Genomic DNA, 21,338 nt, shown 5'->3' with positions numbered 1-21,338 from the left:
TACGTTTATCCCGATATAGTCAGGAAAATCATAGTAAGGAGAAAAAAAATATATCGCATGCACGTATGCAGAATTAGATTTGCTCGACTTGGCGTTTTGAGACTTTCGCTGACCTCGCAAATTTTGATTTTTTAAGATAAGTATTAAATAATTCTTTAATACGCCCTCACCTTCATCTTTTATTTTTTGTTTTTTTAATTATTATTGATTGTAATTTTTAGAACATGGAATTCAAATTTAGAGGAATTATATAGTTAGAAGAAATATTATATATTTTTTATTTTATATAATTCCAATTTTTTTTAAAAATACCTATTCTTTTTATATCAAAATATGTGGTACGATCGGTTATTATGTTTTGAACATTTAAGACGTTCTTTAAAAACTTTCGTGGAGATATTCGATGGTTCGATGTTATTTTCGACGCGTACACATGTCGCGCGCGTCACATTAGTCACCGTGGGGGACGTTATATTTTTAATCTTGAAGAAAAGATTCGCGCGCAAAGGAGAATAGCGCATTTATTTACCTATCTACTATCTAGCGAAACCACTGCCAAAAAAACGGGCTTGGAAAAATTAGCGGGAAAAGAAGACCCTGTTAGGGCGGCGGTGTGGTCTAGTGGTAGAGCGCCAGACTCGTAATCTGAGGAACCAGGTTCGAGTCCACTAGAGCCATGTAACATGGAAAAGTTTTTTTCCGAAAAACCGCGCCCCTCCGTGCAAGATGCGGAAAAAACTGGGCTCCGTCTTTCGGAAGAGACGTTAAACCGTTGGTCCAAAGGAGGAAACAGTAAGGTAGTGGATGAATTGGAGGTTAGGGTTGGGTACGTCCCATCAAAACGCCCTTTAAGGCCCCTTGGGGTATATAAAGTAAAATTCTTTATCCTTTTATCCTTTTAAGAAGACCCTGTTGAGCTTGACTCTAGTCTGGCACTGTAAGAAGACATGAGAGGTGTAGAAAAAATCGCGTAGAAAAATAAGCGACGACAGGCCAAGCCTATAAAGCGTGGTTTTGCATTAAGAACCGCAATAAGGAATCGATCATACGTCGGTGCCCGCGGACAAAAATACCGAATCGACAGAGCGAGATATTACACTTCACCTTCACGTTTTAACGTCATCCTATTTTTCTCCTTACCTTCAAAAAATTGATCCTGATTACACTTATTATGCTGACAATCAAGACACAATTAAATTGCGATCGAAAGTTTCTGATTGAATTTTCCCAGAGAAAATATTGTTTCAATTTTCAACAGAAAATATCGCTGCTGCCGCACCCATTATCGAACACTCGATGGATATCGTCGAAAACAAACTCCGAATCGAAAGCAAAATATTGTCGTAATGTTTTACCACGCGCAGCAGCAGCAGCAGCAGCAGCAGCTCGTACACGAGAGATACGCGCGCGTAATTTACCATCTCTCCCGCTAGTAAATGTCGGTAAACGATGCGCGGTATCTCTGGGGCTCATCCGTTTTGCGTAACCCCCAGTTTCCGAGCCGGCGTTGCCGTAAAGTCGAGAAAGCTCTCTGGTCTCTCTGTCTCCTTCTCTCTCTTTCCCCCCTCACTCTGTCTCTTTCCTCCATCTTTCTCTCTCTGTCTCTTTCTCTCTCTCTCTCCCCCCCTCTCTCTCTCTCTCTCTCTCTCTCCCCCTTCTTTGTCTTTCTACCTGGTCATTTCGAAGAAACTTCCGGTCAGTTCTATTTGTATTAAGAGCGCTACACGAAAACTCGAACAGGTTGCACAAAAGCCTTTTATCATTCCTCCATTTGTTCTAAGTATTTTCGAAATATCCAAGTATTATTATATAATTCATATCTCAAGAAAACTGTTTATATAATCGATAAACATCACAAACGAGCGATTAACATTATAAATGCTGTATAATTTAAATACGGAAAATATAATCGTGAAAATTATGAAATCCATCGCTATTTTCAGTTTACACCTCAAAACAAGACGTGCGTGAAATCTTCGAAAATTCTTAACGTGTTTCGATAAAAAGTTCAGATCTCATTTTACGAGAAAGTAGTGATTTGACGAGATTATATTAGAGAAACGTGTACTCTGATCGTGTTCTATATCACGACGTTTCGCACGATCAACCGTCGGACGCGAGCTCAGTTCGCAAATTCCGATCTATCGGATTTTCGTTTATGATTCGCCGTAAACGCGAGCTATTATGCCATGGAAAATTCTTCCGCACAAAACTCCCCCCTGATATCGCGTCGGTGCCACGGATAATGCCATCGTGTTTTTGTCGTTGAAATAAAAGGCGGGAAAAGGCCGGAGGTGTATACGTCCCTCAACGTCGAGCATCAAGCGAGCTCGCGTCACCGTTCGTAAACGCCGCAGCATGGAAGGGACATTAGGAGCGAAAATGCGGGGAGAGAGAGAAGGAATTTTTCGACGACGCTCTTACGGAAATTAAAGTTTTGACAGGCGGTACGATAACAGTGAAATAAACTCGCCTCGCTAATTCAATAACAACTAATTGACGTATTGCGTTTGCAGGCGATTCGATGTAATGAAACGCATAACACGATAAATGCATTATAGTTATCTCAAGTTTCGAATAAAACACGAAGGCCAACGCGCGAGATCGCGCGAGGAAAATTATATAGAGAGGACACACGGATTTATATATACCGCAAATGCCGTGTAATCGGTTTTATTCATTGCGAAATACGTGACACCTGTTCCGGGGAAACAGCGGTGATATATCCATATCGATTTCGTGGGTATCAACTTTTTCCCTTGCGTTTTCCTTGCGCACCAACTTATTCGGAACTTGGCTTCGAACGAGATATCGGTTTTTGGGGTTGATGCTAGGATAAACCGGAGGTACTTCTTGTAACTGGGCAATCTCGGGGAAACTTCTGACCGGTATGAAACTCGTTCCTCCGCTTGTATTACGACCACTTGTCCTTTCTGACATCTCGTCCTCGGCCTTGATGGTCCATGCGACCGGATGACGGAGTTCGTTAGATACTATCGTAGGCAATATCGTTCCTTCTTGATGCGCGAAAAGACGATATCGTACTTGCCAAATGTCGCATGCACGTAAACTGATCCCCCCCGAGTTTCGAAAGCTTCGTCCGTGGACGGTGAATAGCCAAATCGATCGAACAAACAGGTCAAATTTTTGAAAAAGAAACTTGGATATTTTTTAAAACTCTCTCTCTTTCTTTCGGAATTATATTTAGTATGCTAATCGTCATCTGTTGCACACTAGAATGAATTATGATCGATTATATCGAAGAATGCTCTGCAGGATGAATATTTCTAAATATTACCGATTTAAAAAATTGTCAAGTCTCGCGTTTACGCGAAATCGCATTGTGAGCAAGACGTACGCACGGCCACTCGTGAAATCGTCCCATTATCGCTATCACCTCATTATCGATATCGGATTCGTTTAATCGCAACGGAGTCGATCGATGTGGGCGGCACGTGTTCTCGCTACGCTCTATCGCAACGGAGGTATAGCTTTCCGCAAGCTGCGCGGCGATAATAGCCATAAAATCAGGTATGCGCGCACCGGTGAATATTTACGAGTTTTGGCACAGCTGATCGCATACCGAGCTCACGTATCGCAACACGTTCCGCCACAGTGAAACAATCCGCGCGACCCAGGTATGAGAATTTAAATTCGCACTTATTGATATATACCGTATGTCAAATAACTCTCTCGACGCGTACAGATATTTTCGTTATCGTTTTCTTTTGCGAAAAATTATCACGATCATGTATGTAAGCGATCGTTCGTTAGTAACTGACTTTACGCGTCACTATACTGAGTCTCTATATTCGAAGGGGTACAAGGTCAATTTCACCTTCGCGCTCATCTCCCGAATTAATGATAGGATCGATGCTCTTAAGCCGAACGGCGAGGTAAGAACCAATAAGAGGACAAGGAGACCAAGAATCGAATTGTCGTGACCACGTGCGAGGGAGGACTTAGTTAGGTGAAGAGGAGAAGAGCGCGGCGGCCCAGAGGGTGCATCGCGCAGGAGCTAACAAATTGCGTTCCCGCGTTAAAGGAGCGAGAGAAAGACCCTTGTCGGAATTATTGAGCCCGTCTCGCCGGATCGATACCTCTTTCCCGACTCGTCGTCGCGCGAATGACGAAAGGCATACTCCGCGCTGGCCTTTGTCAAGGAAGCCCGTCTCGCCAGGAGTCCCTCTTCCTTCGGGATGCGCCCGGCGCCGCGGCGCGCGCCCGGGCGTTCTCGAACCAGAAACAGGCGGACGTCCTTGTCCGCGGCGGCACGTGCAGCTGCCGTTCTTCGCGCGCGGTTCGCCTCTGATAAAACAGAGCTCGGTGCCGCGCGAGGCGTGAACCGCCGTGCCGTACGGTACCGTGAAACGATAACTGCGAGCGTCGATTGATTACGCGCCGATAGTAAAACATCACCGTCGCTGCGGCCACAGCCACCGTACGTGGGGGTCGGAGGGCATCGTCGAGAGATATCTATCTTCGCGGCGCGATTTCGCCGCGTATAATATCAATGCGGATGACAACGAATTTTTTCGCGCTCGCCGCGATAATCCGCTTTGTACGTGCCGCAATCTGGGTTATCGCGAATTAAATGCGGGATGATAACGCGTCCCCGGGGTATCCGGAGCCGTTCCCCTTGTCGTCATCTTACTTCGCAGAATTCCGTTAACTTTGAAAGTACTATCTCTTTGACGTACATATGTTATCTCCTACCCGAGTTTCATCTCGAAATGAGCTTTTTCGGTAACCATGCAACTGATGCAACGACCAAGATCGATCTTTGTGGCAATAAATCGCACGGGAAAATAGCCGAAGAACAGTCTCCCTCCGGTGGATCCTCTCGGCGCTTCCATACACGGTTTATGTATCATTAGTTTGTGCAACGGCTCGATATATCGTGACAACCCGCTTAATTTGTTAACATTATCGGCCTGTCGCGTACTTGCACTCTTGACACGAGACAAATTAAATACGTCGATTAGCACGGCGACTGCCGAACGTGTGATATCCGTTATCGTAGGTCTGTTTTTGTAATAGTCGCAACCCATCTTCGACCGGTCTCATTGCAGTGCCGTCGGTATGGCAGCAGACTCCGCTGATACCTCCTTGCTAACAAGCGCCATAGAGGAAGATCCGACGGAGAGCCCGAATGCGAACCCTTTGGGACAATCCGAGATTCTGCGCCTCCACCGCCATCACCATCACCACCACCACCACCACCACCACCATCACCATCACCACCACTCCCGCGGCAAGGATGTGCCAAGAAAGCGACGGAGAGATCAAAACGGCGCGCTGTTGCGCGACTTCGACGAGGTGATCGATTACGTCGATTACGCCAGACTGATTCGGAGCTGGTTATCAAGGATAACATGCAGTAAGTCACGCGCGTTTTTCTTTCAAGCAGACCTTCGTACCTGTTCTCTTAATGACTATTGATCGACATCGAAAACGATAACGGTAACGACGATAATAATAATGAGGAAAAGAGAAAAAAATTTTGCGCGAAATAAATTTTAATTCCAGCGCGGCACTAAGGAAATATATTCGGCAATATATCTGATTCTGAAATCTCAGCTTTGAACGATTATAATCGCGATAACTTGAAGAAGAGACGGGGGCTTATGCGATTCCCCAACGCGGAATCGATTTCCATGCATCGCATCGGATTGCTTTAAGCTCGTATTTCGCGACGCGCTTATCGCGCCGAGGAACAAAACCGGTCGGGTTTCGATAACGGAGATTACGTTGAGACAATTTTATAAATAATCGCTTTTTCGATAATATTACGACACGGTCGATATCAAGATGTTACGCTTAATTATCGTCGGTACTCGATACGCTGACGCTGAGTCGAGACATACCGAGAATTATCGCAGCTTTAACGAGCAAGTCTGATAAGCTCTTACTTTTGACGTTGTTACAACAATGGTTAAAACGATATAAGCTCCTGTTTTATATCTCTGACTTTATATATAGACTTTGCTTACAAACAACGGAAAGTGTCGGATTCTCACCCAAGTTCACGACGGATGTTCCTCCGAATGCATCTGTAATTAATGTTTACTAATCAATGTCTCTTACATGTCGAGCATTGTTGCGATCAAGGTTTGTTTTACCGTAACCCATATTCTCTTGATCATCTCATTTATATGTTTGCAGTGTAGCTTTGGATATGAGTATATTGTCGATCCGAGGTAAGATGTACTTTTTATGCGAGTCCCTCTCTCCCCCTATTCCATTTCGTATTTGCGCTCATATTATCTACACGTTAAACTTTTAACTTTAAACTTCCGTATCATACCGATACGGTAATACCCGTTTTCCAATGATAGCGAACTATATCATATATTTGTCGCTTTGGCACTAATAACAAACTTCTTCGAAAGAGGTGTAAACTTTGCCGCCGTTTGTGGGAACGTGAATAGCGTAAGGACGATCAAATAGTTCCCGTGAACGGTGACATTTTATCCTTACTTAAATCAGCGAGGAACGGTAAGTCACACACGCTTACCGGCACGTATGCTTGAATTTGTAATCGCTGTTGTTCGTGTTGCGAAGTTTTGGTTATGTAGGTTCGCTAAATTGCAATGTATGCACGAGCAGATTATTTTGATTTATACGATACGTCCTGCACGATGTCGTAGCGATAAGAATGGGCTTTATATATATCAATATCTATCATCACTAAAAAGACAAATTTATTTTTAATATTTGTATATATTATACTATCTATGTTATATTATTATATTTTGAAGCTTATTCAAGAGTGAATTTTTGAATTTTCTAAAATTGTATATATTTAAAAGATTTTCTATATTTTTCTCTTATCGATCTTTATCCGTGATAATCTTTCTTAGTCTAATTTTTATATCTAAAAAAATATTTTATATATTTTGAACAAAAATAAATGCTTTATAAAGGAAGGTTTGTACCAACTTGAATTATATGCTAAATATTAATACTTTTTTATATCATATATATTTATATAATTATCCTTTTTTGTACGATATTTTCAGTATTTGGTATCATAATTTTTATATTTCTTACATGTACTCGCATGTCGAGATGTAAGCATGTGTTTTCGCATTCCGAGGACAAAATTATTGGTTTTAGATTCTAATATGCTGTATTTGAAAATGCGCAATAAGTATAGAGTAATAAGATGGCAGGGAACTAGAAATCCGATTGTGATAAAATAAGAATAAAACATTAATGAATACAGAGTATAACAAACGCGCTAAGTAGACATTATATAGGCATCTTTAGCATTTTACTAGCTCACAGATAATTACGTATATCATTGAAATGTTTATATCAACCTAACAAATAATAGAATTCTAAAGAGGTTAGCATTTTGCTATCGATCTTATCTCCATCGTTATTCGTGTCGTATCAAAAGTTTTCACTATCATCTGTAATCATTACCGTGCGTTGATTAGCTTACTATAATTAAATTTAATCGCGTCGATCTCGCAAATGACTCGATTAATCGTATTCTGATTAATTCAACTTGTTTGAGTAATTCTAAGTATTTACGTCTATTGCAGTTTGCACGTATGTATGTAACGAGACACGCGTAGCTTTCCGGAGAAAGCGGATCTCGGTGAAAGATCGTTTGTTTAATATACGCGACGCATCATTAAATGCCTCGAGGGATTTAGCGAGCGAAGAGGAATGACAGAAAAGAAAAAAATTCAAATGGATCGCGGTCGCGCGGGAACACGTCGGTAGAGCGAGGTAAACGTACTTGAGTTTGTTTACTGCGCAGTTTGCGCGCGGACGCGACAGGAAAGACGAAGAAGCGGACGAGAGTGAACGACCGTGCCGAAAAGCTGACTCCCTCCCTGCGCGATGCGCGCCTTTTACACTTAATGCCTAGCAAATCGTTCGAATCTAGGCGCTTGTGCGGCGTATTTTGGCGTTCGAATAATTTTCGTGTTTGAGTTAAATCTCCCATGCGGAATATCCAAGACTTGATTGCGAAGCTGTGACACGTAGCTGACACGCGCAGATCTCCGTGTTGACCGACTACTCTTCGTATTAGCACTTCGCGACGTGCTAATTGACAAAGATTCGCAATGAATCGGTAGAATTCGATATGAAACTCCAGGCCGTGCGTCATTGCGAATCTACTGACGCGATCTATCTCTAAACACAGATAGGATCGAGGTCGCATTGCGTGACGATGCGTGTATATATGCGCGGTACTGTTTCACGAGGGACCACCTCGCTGACGAACGCGAACAAATAAACCGAGCAGGCGGAAGAAGCGCGGAGGAAAAAAGGAGAAACGAGCGTTACGGTCGCCGCGCGGCCACCCACATGCGATTGCCCGAGACATAAATTGCGAGTCAATTATGCACCGAGTGCATCCGTAACGACGGGGTAGACTGCGTGTGAGGACATCTTTTAATTCAGCGACTCTCAATCTTCTCTGATGAAGAAAACTCATTCTTAGCGGAAGGTTTAAAAATTCTTTGAAAAGTTCCCTTTAAAAAGATACGCGCGTTGAGATTAACCGTCAATTTAAAACTGTAATTAAAACGCGCGCTTTTGCGTACCACGTTTATATTTATCATAGATAAGAATATGGCTCCACGTAATCGTTTCACGAGTTAAATTATTGCTAATATTTTTCTTTGATAGACGCACGCACACATATAATTGCGACGGTGTTTGTCATTATCTTCGCCGGCGTGATTACAACTTTCCATGTCCTCATGTTACACTTCGAGAGGCCGCGAGAACTACCGTACCGTCACATAAGCGACGACAAAGGAACGGTGAACGAAAAATCGCCAAGTATGCTGTCGAAGGTGCCGCCGCGCCGCATCGTTTTGCGGAGGCAATTTCGTCCGGGCTAATCGCCGCCGTACCGATTACGTCCGCGTTTCGCTTTCGCCATTATACAAGGTGTTGAAAAACTGTCAGTTCGAACAGAGAAAATCGACGGAATACCTGTCGAAATGAGCGAACGGATCTTAATGCGATGCTATCGACGGCAATGTTAATTTAATAGTGAAATCTCTAAAATCTTAAAGAAAATATTCAACTAAATAACAATAGTGACAATAATGACGTAATAAAATTCTTTCGAAGAAAAACGCAAGATATTTATATTATGTAGAATTAAAAAAAATATATGATGAAATCATCTGTTTTCGACAAGAAATATCGTTCCGTTGAAATGCGATTGCTTCCAAACACCTTGTATAAGACCGGCACGCAGCCAATATTGGTGCCGAGAGGGTTTCACGCGCAGAAAGCAGTCTCCCTTGGAGATCCCGATGGAACTCATCTCATTAGGTTTTATGGCTCTTTACTTTCGCGGCGCGGTCGAACGCTTTTTACTACCCAGCCGTCTAGCGGCATTAATCATAAATCCATCTCCCGGGATTCTTCCGTCTCGTTCCGTTTCGTTCCGTTTTGTCATCTTCCAGCTGTCTCTCTTTTTCATTTCACCCTCCGTTTTCGTCCGTCACATCCCCTTCGAGATCGTCATTTATGAAATGCGAAACACAGAATGCGCGCGGCAACACGATAAAAGCAAGCTGACGGAGAGATACAGATATACGATCTCTCGCGCAAAAATTGTTTCGGTACTTTACTTTTTCAGCTGCTCGCGAATTCGCAGAAAACTAGTGAACGATACCAAATTGGTTTATTTGCAATACAACAATAAATAACAATTGAGAAGAAGTTAGGTATAAAATATTGAAGTTTTTGATTCGATTAAAAAACGCGCGGCGCGATGATACTCATTACTCACGGTATCGCGAGATGCAGAGCGGAAGCTCATGGGGGAAAGCGGTATTATTAGAAATATCGATATCAGATACTTCGAGGAAGAAAGAGAGAGAGAGAGAGAGAGTAAGAGAAAGAGATAGTAAATATGCTCTCGCAGTGACAGCACTACATGTCTGCGGTTTGCTGCTATCAAACGATACGGAAAGGAAGATCATCGATCATTGCGCAACAAGTAAAGGCATCGAGGATTACGAAGTTCGGGAACTTTTTTCCGCGAGGGTTCGCTTAGCAAAAATTTGAAACATCTGACGTCTCGTTTCCAGTTGCACGATTGCTTTTTACGACTGCCCTGCGGCGGTGATTATCGCGGAACGAGAATAGACTTAACGGCATGATAATTTTTATTGCGCGATAATATAAAGTGTGCTCTCGCGGGAAATAATTTAACGTGCCAGCTTTGCTCTCTAGTCTTGCGAAACACGATCGTGAAGACTTCCGATATCGTGTTGTGATTCGTAATCGTACGAATCTAAAGCATACGCGTGAGTCACTGATATTTTCGTTTTGCGTTGGAGCTAAATTTCTCTAACTTCTCGCGTATCTCTGGCACGATCATATCGATTCGCGGTACGGTAATATTTCGAGAATAGCAACGAGCTATTACCATAATTTTTAATATTTCATGATTTTATCATAGTTTATTCAAATTTCTATACGGAAAAAATCGCGATGGCATTTGGAATTCAAAGAAATCTTGTGGCAAACAATTACCAAGTCATTTTTTTGAATCATACGTTTGCACATGGTGTGAAACTCAAACAGATACGTGCCGCTTTTAGTCGTGAATCTTCGCAGTTTCGTTCTACGATTCATGCGACTCTGATGTAGCTATGAATCTGTTATTTTAGTACAGCGCAGAGTTTTAGTTTTTTTTTTTTTATACGTTCGTCGACGTTGCAATATAAATTCTAAAATGACCTTGTGCATCATGATAGTCCTTTATTCGAGAGATGAGAAAAAGAATATTTTAATATAAAATAACGTATGTTGCATAACTTTATATAAAGATCTCTTACTTTTCTAAAAACTTTGTGAAAATCCAATTTAATCTTTTTAATTGTGTAAGATTCTCATAAATTGATCGTGTACTTCGAACCAATCAATCCCGTTTTTTTTTCGCGTACTTTACTTTTCTTATCGTATAATAACATTCGCGTTGTCTATATTCGGAGAATTATCAAATTATATCAATAACAAGAAAATCGTCAGGCCAATATAATTGCAAGCCAAACTTACGTGGCAACGGCTGCGTGCGCGTCATAGCGATATCTCGATCGACTGTTGCGTCATTCAGAGTCTATTCGTCAGAATGTGTCGTGAATGGCCTATATATGGCTTTGACGTTATTTCGTTGATACCTCTTCCGAGAAGCATCGGCCGAGAGAACGGCCGTGAGTGCGCGCACAGTGCGGGTACAACAACTGTGTATTTCGATTATCAGTCAGTTAGTCATCGTTAATCACGTCGGTGAGTTTGATCACGTCGCGCCTCCGCGATCTTCAGTGATATTGGATCGAAATAATTCGTCCGGTTTGGATTTTCGTACAATTGGAAACGGTAAAGTGAATCACGCCAGAACGCGCTTTTCTTCGCTTTCTTCAAAATTATGTCGGATAATGCGCATTTTATTTGTGAATTTTTCTTTTTTGACGCAGACGTGATCCAAGAAATCGCTTTTAAATTAATTAATGTTAAATATACAGGTTTTGACGAATCAAGTTTGAACTAGCTGCATATGAATAAAAAATATAAAAGAGAGAATCACATGCTCTTCCCTCTCGGTCCAGCTTAGCAAAGTTTTAGTTTGTGGCTTAATTTGGAGACGTTTAATTTGCAAGTACGGAAAACAATTGAATAGTGAAGAATTGTGAGAAAAGATTAAACGCCGAGATATTAAAATCGAATGTTCTTTCGTTAATTTTAAGTAGTAGTTTCTCAATTGTTTTTCAATCTGAAGATTAGTTACATAGGTATCGAACTTTCGTTGCGGAGAAATTAATTGCAAATCGATGGATAAACGGAAGCGCGGTGAAATTTACGTAGCCGCAAGCGATGGATAGAGATCTCAATCAAACGTTATCAGATAAAATGAAAGGAAGTAGAAGATTTTGCGCGAATAAAATTTAAGACTTTTGTTTGGACAACCTTCAGGTTGTGGAGATTAACGCAAAGTGCTGTAAATTCCGCGTTTCGCATGTTGTTACTCTGACGCCAGCTGTTATCGCCGCGTTATTGACGCAAACGTCACGAAGTACACGTACGCGCGCTGCGTTTCCTCGGTTTTTTGTACGACACGCCCATTACATTTCAGAAGGCAATACGGACGCGTCCGGTATATTTCGCCGCGATGCGGACAGACGTGTCAGGAATGCCGTTCGATCGGCGTAGTAGATTCCACTTCGACGAAATAAACGGATTGAATGAAAAAGTTTGCATAGATAAAATGTAGATTAGATAAAACGTCGTGCGGATTGCGAATTGCGACATCGTGGGAAGAACCCGCTTTCCTACATATCGGGTATCTACGTTCTCGACACGTAAATTCTTTGATATAATTCTTTTTTCACAACGGGAAAGATCGGGAAAGTCCGGCGGATCGCGCCGACATAACCGACACGCAATCTCGCTCGGCTACTCGGTCACGCACTGATTTCAACGGCTCGCGTTTATCGGGGGCAGGACACGCACGGTGATAACGCACATTTACTTTTTTCGTAATAATCATGTGTCAACGTCGCGCTGAAAAATGCGCGTTCGTCGGCTCCGTTCATTATCCTCGCGTTCGTTCACGCCGCCGCGCCGCCGCCGCCGGGTGGAGGCCACGACCGTGTCGTATGCAACAAATGACGTCATTCTCCACGCATGGCATCGCGCATCGATTAATTAATTTCCACCACGTGTTTACCTTAATTACGCGTGGCTAGACGCGATGCCGCACGCGCCTGTGGTTTCCGTTGAATAATGACGCACCGTTAGCACGACATTTTTGTGTGCACCCACACACACATGCTATTCTTTTGCATTTTCCACAATACTGCATATGTCTCTTAACTCTCGACCGGTGACCGGGCTCGAATGTTTCGCATTCTGCCCATTAACTCGTAAAAAACAATTTACGAAAAAATTCAGCTTATTTTAACAGAAAAACAGTAATATTCATGATACTTCGCTGCAATGACATATTCTCAAAATGAATTCTAAAGAATATAAATATTAGAAGAATGCTAATGTTAGAAAAATGCTCCATTATTTTAGAAAATGTTGTGTGAAAATTATAGATAATGTATTTTTAATTAACTTAATTACACATGTAAAAAAAAGATTCTTGTTAGTATTTCCAGTTCGTTCAGCTACGTGTAAACTTGATTCTCATTCGTAGCGAGAAATGTATTATTTCGCAATCCTGCCAAGCCCTAAAATTCGATCGGGATAGGGGTGAACAACCCTCGTTCGGAAGCGACCGTCGTGGTTTGAAAAGCATGCCGGACCTTGCCCAACCGATCTCTCGTAGAAGCGCCAGACAAGGGAGAACACGCGCGTGAAGAGAGAAACGCCGAGTATGATTGTCGTTGCGTGTCATTTGAAACGCGGGGATGGGTTTCATCCCAGTAACGTGCATAGAGAACGCATCCCGTCGAAGCCCCGCGCCTGACCGTTACGTGCCCGTAACTATACGTTTAATTTAATTACCGAGTGTTCGTAAAGGCTCCACCTAACACAGCATTCACGTTTCACAGTAAAGACGTTTCTTTCACGTCCGCTTGCATTACGCGGCTAACCACATTCATCTTTTTTTACTTTGTCTTGCACGATATATTTAAATAGCAATTTTTCTATTCTCGTCTACAAACACGCTTGGGAAAGGCAATGAAAAGAATGAAATGAATAACGGTTCTTTTAATATCGGAGTAATTTCAGTAGTTAGGAAATTATTCGACATTTAATATTTAAAAATTTTGTTGAATTAAGTGTAAAAATGTATAATTGAAATTTTGTCTCCGAAAGTCTGAATTGACGCTCGCTCAATTAGCAACTAAATACAGGGAATTCAATGGCATCCTGGGATTACATTTAAACGATCCGATTGTTCTAGGTTTGTGACATATTCGCACAGCACTAATTCCGGGATAAACCGGATGTAACTCTCATCCATACCGATAAACGACGCATTTCGTGTGAGCGCGGCTTAACAAATAATTCGGCTAAAGTCGATGTTCGTTGTGTTGTCCAGGCAACGTACCCGAGCGCGGTCGATGCCTCTTCTATTATCATCCGGTCTTTGTTTCTCTCATCTCCTCTTTCTCTCTGTCTCTCATTCATCTCTTTCCACCTTTCTATCTACTGTCCAGCCCTTTCTCTCATCCCCCATTATTCCTGTTCACCTAGCCGATATTTGCAGGCGTGGCACCGTTAGTTGATTGAGAATCGTATTCCTTCAAGTCAATAAAAATAGGAGTTGTCAAAATCATTGTTGTCTACTGCGATTTCACGTTTTAAAAGAATGGCCATTTTCTTTTAAATCGTTGCCTTATTAATTCAGATAGAAATTTTTTAAGCGAATTATACAAAGTATTCGATAAATGAGATGATCATTAAGTCACGAAATCTCTATTGGAAATGAAATGGTATGTATCGCACTAAAGTAAAATGGTATGTATCGTCTGTTGCAAATGTCAAGCATTTTTTCACGGAATGATTTACGTTGTAAATGAGTAATAAGTTCAAGCCGTACGGACAGTTCCTGCCATGCCTTCCGCATTCATTAGCATTGGTTAACGTGAAAGCTGCCGGCCAACACGTGCATAACTAATTACCGTTATCGTCCATCTTTTTCCGTCAAGGTCGCTTGAATCCATGAATAATTACAAGCGCGAAAACCGCGCGATAGTCTTTCCATAACAGAGAACTGTATAATCTCTTCGCGAGAATCGAATAATGATAAAAAAACACATCACAAAAACTTATATGAGGTCAATCCTAGCGAATTAATATAATACAATATAAAATTATTTACCGTCGATGAGACTGCGTCGCAAAAATCAATCGCGATGTCGTCGCGTAACGAGCAGAAATGCAATCCACGTGGATAATTCGACGATTAACGACAGACAGGACGGACTACGGTCATTCGTTAACGGCAGCAGACAGACAGGCGGTGCATTAGCGATCGCGTGGAACACGTTATATTGTTATCATTCTGTCTCTCTCTTTCTCTTTCCGACTCATCCTTTTCTTTCCCGCGCGCCGCGCGATCAGGAGCTATCGATCGGCGAGAGCGGCCGCGTCCCCTCGCTTCGCATCGTCGAGCAACGTACGCGACTCGTTTCATCAGGGTCGACCTTACGCAAGGAATGACGCAGTTGCCGCGAGGGAAAAAAAAAATATATTCTCCCTTCTCGTCTATTGAGATTTCGACTTTGGACAACATCCGACTTTCAACTCGGGTATGTGTACTTTCTAGCCTAGATTATCGCCAACCTCCCACCTTCGTCGCGCGTCTCGTCCCGTTCCCTCTCGTCCAGCTGCTGCCTACTACGCTCGCTCCACGTGGCGCAGGCGTGGGTTTGTTGTCTCTCCGTCGCGCTCGCCCTCGGAGCATTCGGATCGCGGCGACACACTCCGTTTCTCTCGCGCGCGCAGACGGACTTTCCGCGCCCAGCCTCCTCTCGCCCGCTTCGCGCCGCGCGACGCGCGACGCCAACTCCGTCACCGTCGGCGACCGAAGCGGTCGGTGCCGAGCCGACGGCCCCGCGCGCGCTGCATTTATTGAACCGATTTCGTTCTCCGTCGCGGCGCGCGTCCTCCCAACGCTTATCCTCGCCTCTCGCGTTCCCGCTCGCCATTTGTCATCCCTTTCTTCGTATGCTCGTCTCGCGCGCGCCTCCAGCCTCCACCCCGTCCCTTTAACCTTCTTCTCGAGAGCTTTCTCCCGTCCGTTCGTCCTCCTATCTATCCGTCGACGTCCCCGTTCGTTCCCGTATATTTGGAGCGTTTCGGCGAGTCATCGTCGCCACGTACGGCACGCACGGCGTTACCCATAGCTATATAAATATAGCCCGCCGCGCCGTATCCTGATACGGCGGGCACACGTGACACGCGAAGAGCAGCGTCTTTACGCTCACGACCGACGCGACGCGCGACGTTCCGATGCAATCTGAATTTATTTTCTGAAATAGATTTCGCGCGAATTGCGACTTAATCTCACTCCTTTTCGCTATACATAAAGACGAAGCATCTTGAATAAATTCATCTGTGTACGTTACTTATGAATGAATTAATTGTTCAAATGTGCCTTTACAAACTCCACAATTCATTTATCTGCCTAATTAATTAATATCTGTTTGTGCTTTGTTTTTGCAAAGTATGTGTATTAACTTGTTCGGATCTTAATCAGACCCACCGAAGAAGCGCTATTAAAAATTCTGGGAAAATTTTTGTGAATATCAAAGGATCGGAAGAGAATAAAAATATCGACTGTTACAATCGGATCCGATGTAACTATCTAAATGAATCTTCAAATCTGGATAACAATAAAGCATGAAATTAATTACGTATTATAAGCCAACCGTCCAAATATTGGCAGTCGCGCAAACTTCTATAAACCCCAGCTGGTCTTTAATAACCTAACAGAACTTTGAAATGGGCCTCGCGCATATATACATATATATATATATACATGGACCGAAGTTCTGTATTTGGAAATTGATCCTCGCGCAGTGTAATTATACATAGTCGCGTAAATACGTCTCCTCTTACGGGAACTAGCATCCATGACGTCACTCTACGTCACCAGTCCCGAGAGGAATGTGAAGGCGGGAGCGTGAATCGGTGCAAACGCGTCGTTTTCCGCTTTTTTCCCCGCAAGGCATTGCGCGGATGCGGTTGGTAGAGAAATCAGAGCTATTCGAGAACGTTTGATGCGATAGAATGACGCGGCGTTCATTTGCATTTATTCGTGTTTGGATTGCGACGAGAATACCATCGGACGCCGAGAATAGCGGACGGAAACACCAGTCCTCTTTTTCTTTTAAGTTTCAAGATTGCCTTAATGTTGACAGTCCGCTCGAAAATATACCGGCCGCGCGACGCCCCGATTTCCGCTCCGACTCCGCTTCTAGCGCACGCCTGCGCGCCAGGAACGTGCATACATATACAAACGACTCACCTGTGTAGACCTTCGTGGTTCATCATACGGCGGGAAGGGCGACCACGGTCGAGATGGCTCTTTCCCCAGCTGCGCAACGGCCAAGACCTAGGGCACGCTTCGTCGACGGCGAACGTTTACGTATACGTTCCTTCTTCTCGTCCCCTTTCGTCTCGCGTCATGCCGCGAACCGTGTCGGCGAACTCGTGAGCACAATTACGCGACGCGACGTCACTCATGCACGAACACCATGCCACCCTCCTCTCTTGATTCTCCATATCTCCCCTTCGCTTCGCCTGGCCGCTCATTGCTTTCAATCGTGCGCGTGTCCCACGTCTTCGGGTCGAAAGAAACCAAATTCTGAAACCAATGAGATTCGTTTATAGCAACTTTGAAACTAATTCCAAATTTCGGGAATTAATTTTTCAATGTAGGACAATTTAGCAATTCAGTCCCTTTTCACTTATTTATTTTAATCCATCTGTTTATACAATATGATTCTTTGAAACGACGCGTGGAGGGACCTTGGCGCTTTCGCGATGCAGCTGCCTTTGTGTATAATTTTGCGGGAGTTCCCGGAATATATATTCGCGTACCGTATAGTGCGGTTGCGACATAGGTAGATATATTGTCCGTGTATCCCGCCGGATCGTACTAGACGGTTAATTAATCCTGTCTCCTATAGCTCCGCGAAATTATTATTATTATTATTAGACGACGCGAGGGCGGTGTGCGATGCGAAACGGGATTGCGATGCGGCATCGCGCAAAGCGGGTTCGAGAATCGAGGGAAACACACGCGTCGTTTGTCGTCACATGCGTCAAATTCTTGGTTCATTTTCGGAAAGACGCTACAATGCTGACGTATTTCTTTGATTAAGACGAACAGTAATCAAATAGACAAAATAGTAAATATAATAATGATATAGACATAATTTATTTGACAATTTAGAATGTATTATTTCAAGTCTACAGCAATTATGATTTACAAACATTAAACGATAAAAAGAAAAGGAGATATAACCGTATACACATTAATTAATTAAGCATAGAGGTAATATTACACGCGATTGATTTATATGTATTGTTATATTATGCAGACTAATGTGTAGAGTAAAAGAAGATGGTATTTATTTACCGTATTATTAGAACGCCTGATATGTAAATTGCACTTTCGAAAATTAAAATTATTCCGTACGGCACTAAATAGAACATAATCATTTCCGAATCGTTATTGCTACTTCGTTGAAAGCTTAGCTTTCTAAATGCTCGCAAGTCGACTATCTCATTAGAGTTATCCCGATTCAGAATTATCACACAGCGGCGCATAATAAAAGACGTATATACGAGGAAAGAAACGCAGGCCGTGTGTGTGTGTGTGTGTGTGTGGGAGGAAGGAGAGGAAGTCGCGGATCGGAACGGAGCGAAGGCGTTATATAGGCGGCGTGGACTCCGAGAAAAAGCCTGCCTCGCGAGGGGGTTGGTGAGGAAACGGGACGGAGACGCGAGAACGATAGACAAGGCCGGATTTAGATGCTTCGTGTTGCCCGGAGCCTCTCCCTCGAAAACCAAGCTCAAGACGAGCGAGGACGCGCGGCGCGAAAGTGATACGCGAGGCGATACGAAGTGCACGCGACCGATCCCGTTTCAAGTGTGCGGTATCTCGCGATAATCGCGATTGGGATTATCGCGATAATAGCACCACCGCGACAGTCTTTCGCGAGCGAGTGTCAATTGAGAGTTCCAGAGCGTTGAGGGGAGGTTCTCATCTAGCTCGACCAAAAAAATCGATTTTTCTTTTTTTGCATTTTTTGACAGTCTATCATATGTAGAATATATTCCCAAAAGGGTTTGGCCGAAAACAATTTTATAAAAAAGATATACCATAAGAAGGGAACCCACCTTTTACGCGAAATTTGAGTTCGCGCATATCTTACATAAATATTTTTGAAATGCGTGCCTATATTACTATACTATGGTAAGCATAGTTACCTAAAGTGCCACCAAGTGTCGTAAGATATGTTAAGACTGTGAAATATTTGAGAGGCATGCCTCTATATTTAAAAAAGTCGCAAGATCTTTAAACGCGTTTCCTGAAAAATCATATGTTTTTCAAATTGGCAATCACGATTACTCAAAAACTAATTGACGGATCGCCTTTTTTTTGTTTTGTTTTAAAGTATATTAAATTTATTGGAGCCTGAACCTAAATGCAGGTGATATTTGTTGTTTTTCTTTTTTATATAGCACATTAAAGAGCGAAAAAAACGTGAAAAAACGGTACTCAAAATTCAAATGTCCGTAATTTTTTTAATTTTCGATTTTTTATTCATATTATAGGTTCAAGCTCCAACAAATATTATATATTTCATGAAAATTTTTGGATTTTTTATTTCTGATAATTTTTACAGGTGCTAGAGTGATTGCCACGTGGACATCTTTTTTTGACGCGGTCACGATGCACCACGTGTAACACCATTCCACGGCAGTAATTTCTATTGAAAAAATTTTTTCTATGTACTCTTAGACTCGATAAATAAGTGTCAGAAATCTTCAGTTGTTCATTTACTTCCTTCTATGAAAAAAAAATTCAAGAAAATCACCTTACTTTTGGGTCGCTTAGATGAGAACCTCCCCTTATAATTAAAATTTTTATCGCAAGTCGAAAATCTTTTTGCTCAAATTGTATTAATGAAAGAATGATTCGTCCAAAAATTATCACTCGGTCACATCTCCGATCGATTGAATCGATCACAGAGTAATACCAGTTATATTGCGTAAACTTGTATTTTTGAACGCATATTCGGTATTCATTATTATATAACGGTATAGATTTGAAATAAAACTGATCTCTCTCTCTCAACAGAGGCAGGCATGCAAATATATGCGGAAACATTTGAAAGATAAGAAGTCAAATACCATAACGAGCTTTCGAAGAGTGACTAGCAACAGTGTTGCCCCACCTTTTCTTTTATTCAGCTTTTATTCAAATTAAACGTTTTAAGAAACGTTCGCGTCGAAGGGTCTCGATTAACGCTCATTGTCAGTCGTCGTACAAATATATTTAAGACTCGACATTATTATAAAGCTCGATGAAAAGTAACTGTAATTAAGTTTCTGTACGGCAAACCAATTATTCTACGGACTCGCGTATCGCGTATCTTGAAACGTTTCAATAAGTTTTAAAATTAACTCGGAATCGCGCGCGTATACGCGCGGTTGTCCGTTACAATGCGGATTAACTTTAATCTCGATTCAATTTCTTTTTTATCTTTCATCAATTTTCTTAAGGCGCCTCTACGTAAGTCGCAGTTCGCGAAACGCATGCAAGATCCACGCACAGTCTACACGTCAATCTAACCTCGCCTTTGGGATAATCAAATATGTCAAATCATACGAGAGTTGCGTCATACACGCCTTTCGAAAATTCGCGCTCGCGATCGCAGAGGATCTTTCGAGAGTCTATTTACGAGAAAAGGAAGCGCATATTTCCTTACCTGCGACACAATTGCGTGTCGCAAAATTCCACACCCCTGAAGAAAAGGGACGAAGGCAGGAGTCCGAAGGCGAGCTGGCGAGCCGCGCGCGCGACGGATGCCAATGAGGTGATTCCGGGAAGGGGAGAGATGGTAGCGGGGGAGCCTCCGTTACCGCGCGCGCGTGTGTGTGTGTAGTGTGTGCACAAGCGCGAGCTACGGAGGACGAGGGGACGGGAGAGAGACACGTAGAAAGACGGAGCGCGTCGCGTATTCGCATCGGCGCGACGCGCGCGCGCGCGCGCGCGTTTGAGTGAGGGAGGCCGTACGCGGCGGGAATCGTCCCTCTCCGTAGAGCCCGTGCCCGTAGTACTACGCGGGACGCTACGCGAACGGCACGTTACCCGTTTCCCCAATCCCCATTTCACTCGGACCGGGAGCGGACGCTGTTGACCGCACGTACGCCCGTCCGTTCGTTCGCCAGACGCGCGCGCAAGTGTTGTTCCGCGAGAGAGGAACCGCCGCGGGAGCAGATCGGACTCCGGACTCCGGACGCGAAAGCGCGCCATTTCGCGGCGCGTCGTCCAACGGCCGGGAGTGCTTTTCGTCACGCCTCGCCGCCGCTTTCCCGTGTTTACATTTGGCGTCCGCCTGCGCGCGCGCGCGCGCGCCAGCCGTGTCTCGCTTCCCGAGCATTCGAATTTGGGTGGCGCGTGGCGGGGACGTTTCGGTAGATTATTATAATTGCGCGGAAAACTCAGCGTGCGCGGTCGATCGTCGACTCGGAACTCAGAACTCGGAACGGCTGAACGGCTCTCGCTGAACGACAACGAAGAACGCGAAGTTCGCTGACGGGGAGGAGGAGGCTGAAGTTGCCGCCTGAAGCGTAAGTGCCGAAGTTGGTCG

At 43.4% G+C, this 21,338-nt stretch overlaps 1 protein-coding gene across 6 annotated transcripts in view; it reads left to right on the top strand.

The window, feature by feature from the left end:
• The window catches only part of LOC143899662 (growth factor receptor-bound protein 14), a 251,125-nt gene that overhangs the window by 44,188 nt on the left and 185,599 nt on the right, over positions 1–21,338 (top strand). For 4 of the 6 annotated variants that reach the window (XM_077410092.1, XM_077410091.1, XM_077410093.1 and 1 more), the window contains exon 3: positions 5,073–5,380. In XM_077410092.1, coding sequence (XP_077266218.1) covers positions 5,083–5,380 — 298 coding nt within the window. In that variant the 5' untranslated portion in view covers positions 5,073–5,082. Of the gene's footprint in view, positions 1–5,072; positions 5,381–20,738; positions 21,319–21,338 lie in introns of those variants that run through there. The other 2 variants (XM_077410098.1, XM_077410096.1) reach the window with 1 other exon arrangement.

The sequence above is a fragment of the Temnothorax americanus genome, unplaced genomic scaffold (genome assembly GCF_048541705.1).
Source record: "Temnothorax americanus isolate GAGA-0224 unplaced genomic scaffold, ASM4854170v1 Scaffold28, whole genome shotgun sequence".
NCBI lineage: Eukaryota > Metazoa > Arthropoda > Insecta > Hymenoptera > Formicidae > Temnothorax > Temnothorax americanus.
The sequence above is the reverse complement of the archived record's forward strand: the minus strand, read 5'-3'. Positions and strand labels throughout refer to the sequence as shown.